General features: G+C 39.3%; 1 protein-coding gene across 1 annotated transcript; it reads left to right on the top strand.

The window, feature by feature from the left end:
* The first annotated feature begins 2,135 nt into the window (after positions 1-2,135).
* LOC117296855 (pyridoxal kinase-like) lies at positions 2,136-7,774 on the top strand. The gene is made up of 6 exons (XM_033779938.1): positions 2,136-2,319; positions 3,318-3,477; positions 3,969-4,173; positions 6,290-6,438; positions 6,761-6,882; positions 7,648-7,774. Exons 1-6 carry the CDS (start codon positions 2,224-2,226, stop codon positions 7,765-7,767), a joined length of 852 nt encoding a protein of 283 aa, XP_033635829.1. The 5' UTR covers positions 2,136-2,223; the 3' UTR covers positions 7,768-7,774.
* Positions 7,775-8,759: the final 985 nt, after the last annotated feature.

Genomic DNA, 8,759 nt, shown 5'->3' with positions numbered 1-8,759 from the left:
GAAATGAAATCCAGGTCTTATGGATAAGGATCCAAAGTGTATTCAATGTGTATATTATGGGGGGTCAATGAGTGGTGGAACCAGTGATGGCGCTTAAAAAACCCCTCAAAGTCGGTTTATTTGATGGCAATGCCTCCAAGCCCTGTCTCCTCTCAGTTAAAGGAGCTTTTAAAAACTTGTCTATCACAGATTTACATAAAACTAACATGATCTAATGATGATCCCTTGAAATGTTTCTGTTTGAAATGTCATATTTGATGAGAAATAAATCAAACTAAGTTCCCGTTTGGAGTTTATCGCTCAGTGAGTGTTTTATTCAATTTTTTTTTAATCGTCATGCAAAATGTGTTATCGTTTTTTTCACGATTATCTTGTGTCCCAAATGACCGATCGATCTCAAACTTCTACGGGTTTGTCAGTTTATGTATATGGTGGATAACACTGCCAGCAACTGTTTTGTTAGCAAAAAAACAATTCTGTAATTTAATGTCTCCCAGAATCCATCTGAATCTTTATTACTCTTGAGTGTTACTCATCAGTAGGCCTAACGACGGCATTGGTCCATCTTGCTGACCCCATTTAACAGCATGATTCCAGGCACTCTGTACCTTGATTGGTCAACCAAGTGATTGGACCAGGGATTTCTTGGGTGCCCTCTTGGCCTCGACCAGCAAGGAGCTAATGGTTGACCTTTCCAGGATAGCAATGTTGAGTGCCTAATGACTTGGGTGTTTGTATGAGATTGATAATTTGGCAACTGAATAACATAACTGGTGTTAATCCTTACTGAGCTCTTTGATAACCAACTATGCCTCTTGAGTTCTACTCAACCCTTTTACAATGTATAAATCTGCACAAAACCTTTCCATTGTGTTTATTAGGAACTTGAGCATTAATTTGAATAAAATACTTTATTGTACAGAGTATCAGATCGCCACTGTTTTGTTTTATTGGGTAACCTCATGGGTATCATTCTTGATGGATGGCACTGAAGTTATAAATATTTAAGAACGTGGCAATGAGTGCTGTTTGGTGCCCCCCCCCCCCCCCCCCACCCCCACCCCCACCCCCACCCCTTGAAGGTAATGGACACGTTTGGTTGTTATCAATTGTAATGGGATGAAATTGCAGCCCCCTTTTTTTTTTTTCCTTTTTTTTTTACTGTTTCTGGTACAAAAAAGAAAAAAAAGGGGGGCTGCAATTTCATCCCATTACACATTCCAGTATTCTTTCTTGGTGTATCCCAATACATGTACATAAGCCTGTGAAAATTTTGGCTCAAGAACATGATGAAAGGACAAACTCCCTTGTACAAATTTGTGTGCCTTCAGGTAGAAAGAAAAGGCTTCAGCTGAAGTATTTTATTATTAACCCTTTCTCAAAAACTATGTTACTTCAGAGGGAGCTATTTCTCACAATGTTTTATACTATCAACAGCTCTCCATTGCTCATCACCAAGTAAGTTTTTAAGCTAATTATATGCCTACCCAGTTCAAAATTCCAGTTGAACCTAGTTAACTGGGGTCAACTGGTTCAACTGGATAGTGACCAAACTCGTCCATTTTCCATATTAACCAACTGGTTTGGACTAGGTTTAACTGTGTTCAACTGAGTTTAAATTATAAACCAGTTGGTGTCTGTCCATTTTCCATATTAAACAAACTGGTTTTAACTGTGTTTAACTAGTTTATCAACTGGTTTCAACTAGTTCCAGTTGAACCCAGTTTAACTAGGTTCAACTGGAATTTTGACCTGGGTAATAATGAATATTTTGAGATTACCAATAGTATCTAGTGCCTTTAAAACTATAGAGCATCAACAAGAACAAACATCGATTTATTACAAATTGACCCAACTGCCACACTTGTTATTATCATTATAGATACTGTCGGGTATAACAAAATTAAAGTTCGTTATTGAAAGGTCATTGTTTTATAAGGTATCTTATAAATTATTGGTGGGCGTGGCGAGGTTGATTAAATGCTTTAGTGGACAACAGAGGGCGCCCTTTCTGTAGACCGCTATCTTTTCCACTTTAGACTGGTTACCTTTCGGACACAAGTGAATAATATTGACCCAATTGTAAGGGGAATGAGACGTAATGCACATGTGTTGACTCATGACATGATCGAACTTTTATGAAACAGTACTAATCTACGTACTGGTCTAGCTGTACTGGCGATTTATTTAACCTGAGAAATCTTCTTGTTCTTACTGGAAACTATGGCTGTTGCACAACCAAATAAAAGAATCCTTTCGATCCAGAGCCATGTTGTGTCTGGATACGTTGGAAACAAGGCTGCAACTTTTCCTATGCAGGTGAAATTTTTGTTGTCCTATTTTTTTATATATTTTTAATTTTATTTTGATTCCTTCTTTCTTTTAATTAATGTTTAATCTTTAGTAACTAAAATCTACAAACCTCTGCATATAAAATGTAATGATGTTGCTTATGGATGCATTCATAAAAATCACAAAAATATAATATTGGTTTGAGTAATTTACTGTAGGAATGACATTAAAAGTTACTTCAATGTAAATTTATATAAACAACTGATCAATATTGAAAATTATATAATACTACAAAAACACACCAACCTAACATTAAATAAGCAAAGTCGAGTGGCAACTTGAATGAACTATAGTCTATAGCAATACATCAGGATAACTTTCCGAATACTGCCATCTTTTTCACTCATTTTTACAAAAAGGGATTCTCATTGAGGTAAAAAATTAGGATTATTTTATATCAAATGAAAAAGTGGTGGCGTGATACAGACACTTTTCCATACATTATGGCAAATTGTGAGAAAGTTAAGAATGGAGTCGCTCACGGGGGAGCCTTATACTTATAGTTTCTAGAAATAGAGTAGCCCCACCTGTGTTGCCACTTCTGAATCCTTGGTGACGCCATGCACCGCGGGTCACCCCCAAGTGACCCACTCCACAAGCAGGGCACTGGGGGCTGAGCCCATGGAATGACGTCAAAGCTATTCGAACATACCGGGGCAGACTGGGGTCGACCCAGGGAAGCTAAACAAATGTTTAAAAAGATTTTCAACTTGCTCTGATTTACTTTCCTCGGTGTACACAGAGCGCTGCCATTTTGGATTAAACTCAATCATGCATAATATTCAATCACGAGGTCGTTGGCCAACTGGGGTGTGGGCGGAGTGAGGCTTTGAACATGCAATGCCAATGGTTGCATTATCCCCTTTGCCCACAAGCAGGTCGACCAATGACAATGGAGAACAGAAAATTTGGAGAGATCATGATGGTCATTGTTATTCATTTTACTTTTATCTGTTTACACACAGATTCATGGCTATGAGGTTGATACCATTAACTCAGTGCAATTATGCAACCACACTGGGTACAATGTCTTCCAGGGACAGGTGTTGAACGCCAACGAGTTACGAGTTTTGTCAGATGGTCTCAAGGCAAATGATATCAACTACTACTCGCATTTGCTCACAGGTGAGAATAAGAGCTGAGAAAAAAAATTTTTTATCGGAGGGTGAATTGAGTGTTCTTTTTTCAAACAAATCACACTTTCATTACTTCAATCCAGCTCTGGAAAAAGGATATAAAGAATCTTTGAAAGGGTTAAACCGAGGATAAATTTGAATAATGTCCTTTTAAAATACTCTGTATGGTTTAAACGTGTTCAATTTGTGAAAAATTCACAGAGAACCAATGTTATAATATTCTCATATAATATTTTGCTTCTTAATACTTGTACTTTTCAGAATTTATAAAATTGTACTACATTAAATAATCTCAGAATCCTTCTAGAATAAACGTAAACTTATCCAATTTGTGAAAAATTCACAGAGAACCAATGTTATAAAATTCTCATATAATATTTTGCTTCTTAATACTTGTACTTTTCAGAATTTATAAAATTGTACTACATTAAATAATCTAAGAATCCTTCTAGAAAAAAAAATCAATCTCTTCTTTGTCAGGTTATGTTGGGTCCAAGTCTTTCTTGAAGGAAGTCATCCAAGTTGTGAAGGAACTACGAGAGACAAATCCAAACATCATTTTTGTGTGTGATCCAGTGATGGGAGACCATGGGAAGTTCTACGTTCCTGAGGAGTTGATGTCAATTTACAGGGATGAACTCCTTCCGTTAGCAAACATGATTACTCCTAACCAGTTTGAAGCTGAGTAAGTGGAAAGTGTGAAGTCAATTTGTGAGGAAACTATTAAAGGAACACGTTGCCTTGGGTCGGAAGAGTTGGTTTAAAAAAAAACCTTTGAAACCGCTTGTTATGAAATGCATGGTTAGAAAGATGTTTTAAAAGTAGAATATAATGATCCACACAAGTATCACTTAAAACTGCATGGTTTTACTTTCACGTCGCGAACTAACACGGTCAGCCATTTATGGGAGTAAAAATCTGACTCCCATAAATGGCCGACCGTTTTAGTTGACGAGGTAAAAAAAAGAAAACCATGCAATTTCGAGGCATATTGGTGTAGAACATTGTATTCTACTTTTACAACATTTTTCTACCCATATACGGCCATGCATTTTATAACAAATGGTTACAGAACATTTTTCAAAGACCAACTCGACCGATCCAAGGCAACGTGTTCCTTTAAAAATATGGTTTTACCCATCTACATCGATGTGTGTCAGAACTGTGTACTCGGTCAGTACCTACCCGAGTTCTGTGAAAAAATCACATGCATATTACTTGGGTGGGATTCAAACTACCCTTAGCTACCGGGCAATCTCTGTGGCCTAGCTGGTATGACACTTCAAACTACCCCTAGCTACCGGGCAATCTCTGTGGCCTAGCTGGTATGACACTTCAAACTACCCCTAGCTACCGGGCAATCTCTGTGGCCTAGCTGGTATGACACTTCAAACTACCCCTAGCTACCGGGCAATCTCTGTGGCCTAGCTGGTATGACACTTCAAACTACCCCTAGCTACCGGGCAATCTCTGTGGCCTAGCTGGTATGACACTTCAAACTACCCCTAGCTACCGGGCAATCTCTGTGGCCTAGCTGGTATGACGCTTCAAACTACCCCTAGCTACCGGGCAATCTCTGTGGCCTAGCTGGTATGACACTTCAAACTACCCCTAGCTACCGGGCAATCTCTGTGGCCTAGCTGGTATGACACTTCAAACTACCCCTAGCTACCGGGCAATCTCTGTGGCCTAGCTGGTATGACACTTCAAACTACCCCTAGCTACCGGGCAATCTCTGTGGCCTAGCTGGTATGACACTTCAAACTACCCCTAGCTACCGGGCAATCTCTGTGGCCTAGCTGGTATGACACTTCAAACTACCCCTAGCTACCGGGCAATCTCTGTGGCCTAGCTGGTATGACACTTCAAACTACCCCTAGCTACCGGGCAATCTCTGTGGCCTAGCTGGTATGACACTTCAAACTACCCCTAGCTACCGGGCAATCTCTGTGGCCTAGCTGGTATGACACTTCAAACTACCCCTAGCTACCGGGCAATCTCTGTGGCCTAGCTGGTATGACGCTTCAAACTACCCCTAGCTACCGGGCAATCTCTGTGGCCTAGCTGGTATGACACTGCTCTAGAATTGCAAAGGTTGTGGGTTTGAATCCCACATAACTCGGGTAAGTACTGAGTATACAGTGCTTACACACATCGGTGTATATTGATAAAACCAAAATGATATTCTTTACTCCCGATGCAAATTTAACGTCTATTAAACTTTTAAGAATTATAACGGTTGCAATGCCCCTACTCTACATTTATTTAGACTGTTACTGAGAAAGGCCCTTGTGGCATCATGGTAAAGTTTTGTTAATTGAAATGGTACATACCCCTTTGATTCAGTACACACACAAAAAAACGAAGAAAAAACCTGGACACTGTATTTGATTCGCCATCTTGCCAATTTTTGTACGAATAAAAAAACTGTGATGGTTGAATACAGTACAATTGCTATTATTTCAACATGAGTTTTGCTTTTTTTTTGTAAGCAGAGACTCTTCCATACACAAAACAAAAATTAACTGGCGTGATTTAAGCCAATGATCCCTTCATGATTTCAGAGCGGATTGTTAAGTGCTAGACCTCCAAGGTGTCTGGTGTCTGCCTAAAGGCATGGGTACCGCAAACAATTAAGTTGGTGTTAAAAATTGCATCAGGGTGAAGAATATTATTTTTACCCTTAAAACACTGATGTGTGATAAGTACTGTAAACTTAGTGGCTTTCGATTTTCAAAACCCCCGAAATATTCTCTATCCCGGATGCATCCCTGAGTTAATAGCAGTAAATGTTTTTCCAGATTATTGAGTGGTCAGAAAATCACTGATGAAAAGAGTGCGTTGGATGCCATGCAGAGGCTACATGAGAAAGGAGTTCAGACTGTCGTGTTGAGCAGCATACCATCGGAAACAAATGGAAAGCTAGTGTCGTATGGAACTACAGTTATAGGTTGGTAACAAAATATGCATTGAAGAATATGTCTTTTGTACTAAATTCTATTGTATTTAGAAATTACAGTTGCCACAATGACACCAGTCTGTCAGTTTTGCTTAGATCATGTCATTGTCTCACTTGGTGCTCTATATGGGGGAGCGGTGGTACAAAATAACTGTAAGCATACAAACTTTCTTGGTAATGAGCAATGCAGGTGAGAATACTGGTCTTTGACAGTTACTAAACATGTCTAGTGCATTTAAGGGTGAGCCCTGGCCATGCAATGTATCACTGACTTTGATTCTGACATTCTGTATTTACTGTATGATACTTAAAGATGGAAAGAAGACGGGATGCAAGATTGAGTACCCAGCCCTTGATTGTCAGTTCACTGGAACAGGAGATCTATTTTCAGCACTGCTGCTTGTGTGGTCACACAAACATCCCAGCAATTTGCAGGTTAGATTTTCTAGTTATTTTTCTTATCCATAAATTGTCTTTTTAGTAATGAAATCAAGAGACCCTCACAATCACCTAGCACTGTGACCAAGGCCCAATTTTATGGCTCTGCTTACCGCCGAATTCTGCGCTTACGCTCACGATTCCCCGCTTACTTGCAAGCGCTGAATTTCTGCGCTAGCCTTGGAAGCGTAGAATGCCTAGTAATGTGGAGTACGCACGCACAGACGCCAAAATTCACAGCTAACCCATGATATAGGCTTGCCGTAAGCACAGAATTGCCTGCTTTCATAAGCGCCGATTCTTGGCTTACGGTAACATAGCCATGAAATTGGGCCCTGGTAGACTTGAAGTTACATGTGTAGAGAAGATGATAAAGGAATGTCAGTTTTAGATGTGGGAGAAAAGCCCAAAGTAGGAAAACCTGACATAGGGAAGACTCGGAACAGGGAAAACCCAGGCAGTCAGGTTGGGACCAAAACCCAGTACCAGGGTCACAGCGTATTTCAATTAAAACCAAACACCAGGTTGACACGATTTTGTTTGGTTGGATACTGCAAAGCCAAACAAATCCAAACCAAATCCATTAGAGACACTTGTTTTGTAGTTTAGTCTTTTTATGGTGCCTAAAGAGGGTCTCCATGATATGCCGAGAGTATGCCTGCTAAACTTTGAACCTGGTCTAAACCTGTTTGTCAGCGGGAACTCCCACTCCTGTTTTGTAATGCGCAGCTGACATTAAATAATGATGCTTTGATTTGACAGCTTGCTCTTGAGAAGACGCTGTCGGGGATGCAGGCCGTATTGCAGAGAACGCTTACTGATGCCCAAGGTATGCTCTTTGCGTTTCTTATTTCCCATTTTATGCCTTTTGAGTTTTCTTGATAAACATTAGTTAGTTTTATAAAGTTTTATCCACAGGCATCTCAAAGCGCTTATCGTAAATTATTTCCAAACAGTTTTTTGAAGTGTATGAATCTTGAGAAGCATTTATGTAATACCTTTTAAGGGTTTACAGCAGGTCATTGAGCAGCCGCTGTGAGAAACACAGGGGCAAACCCCTTCTCTTAGCGATGTAACTTGGTTCTTCTATGTGCATTGCACAATACACATGACCTTAGTCTTTACATGAGTCTTTAAGTGCCATTTAAGACGAATCATCAGCGATTAAGTATTTTCCTCATGAACACCAGTGTCATAACTGGACTGAAACTCACATTTGAATAAACCAGTGTGCTTCCCAGGTCAAAATTCCAGTTGAACCTAGTTAACTGGTGTCAACTGGTTCAACTGGATAGTGACCAAACTCGTCCATTTTCCAAATTAACCAACTGGTTTGGACTAGGTTTAACTGAGTTCAACTAGGTTGAAATTATAAACCATTAGGTTTCTGTCCATTTTCCGTATTAAACCAACTGGTATTAACTGCGTTTAACTAGTTTATCAACTGGTTTTCAACTAGTTCCAGTTAAACCCAGTTTAACTAGGTTCAACTGGAATTTTGACCTGGGTTGACCGCTAAGCCCTCACATGCCATACAGTTTGATGGACAGACAAACGTCATATATTGTTTTACTTGTTTTATTGAAGCCATCTTTTACAAGGGTGGCCCAGCTAGTACAGCCGTTCATTTGGCCCCCTCACATAACATAGTACACAAAATTGACAAGACTTTAGCCGAAAAAGTGTTATTAAGAAATAATTTAATAAAAACAACCAATCTTAAGATCGTCTGAGAAAGATTTTAATAAACACTGACTAAGAACTAAGTATGCTGATATTAGTATAATACGACTCTACATATGTATGTGACATAAGATTCAGTTTTGTTTATAGTCAATGCATTATAGTTCCCACAAATCTTTCTCTCAACATCC

This window comes from Asterias rubens, chromosome 11, assembly GCF_902459465.1.
Source record: "Asterias rubens chromosome 11, eAstRub1.3, whole genome shotgun sequence".
In the NCBI taxonomy this organism is placed as follows: domain Eukaryota; kingdom Metazoa; phylum Echinodermata; class Asteroidea; order Forcipulatida; family Asteriidae; genus Asterias; species Asterias rubens.
This window is presented reverse-complemented; position numbering and strand designations above follow the sequence as displayed.

What these genes read in the sequence shown, in the direction of transcription:
- LOC117296855 (XM_033779938.1), top strand. Translation starts at nt 2,224, where the DNA reads ATGGCTGTTGCACAACCAAATAAAAGAATCCTTTCGATCCAGAGCCAT. An exon ending in GTATGGAACTACAGTTATAG is followed by an intron (nt 6,439 to 6,760) that starts GTTGGTAACAAA and finishes TGATACTTAAAG; the next exon opens with ATGGAAAGAAGACGGGATGC. An exon ending in AACATCCCAGCAATTTGCAG is followed by an intron (nt 6,883 to 7,647) that starts GTTAGATTTTCT and finishes TTGATTTGACAG; the next exon opens with CTTGCTCTTGAGAAGACGCT.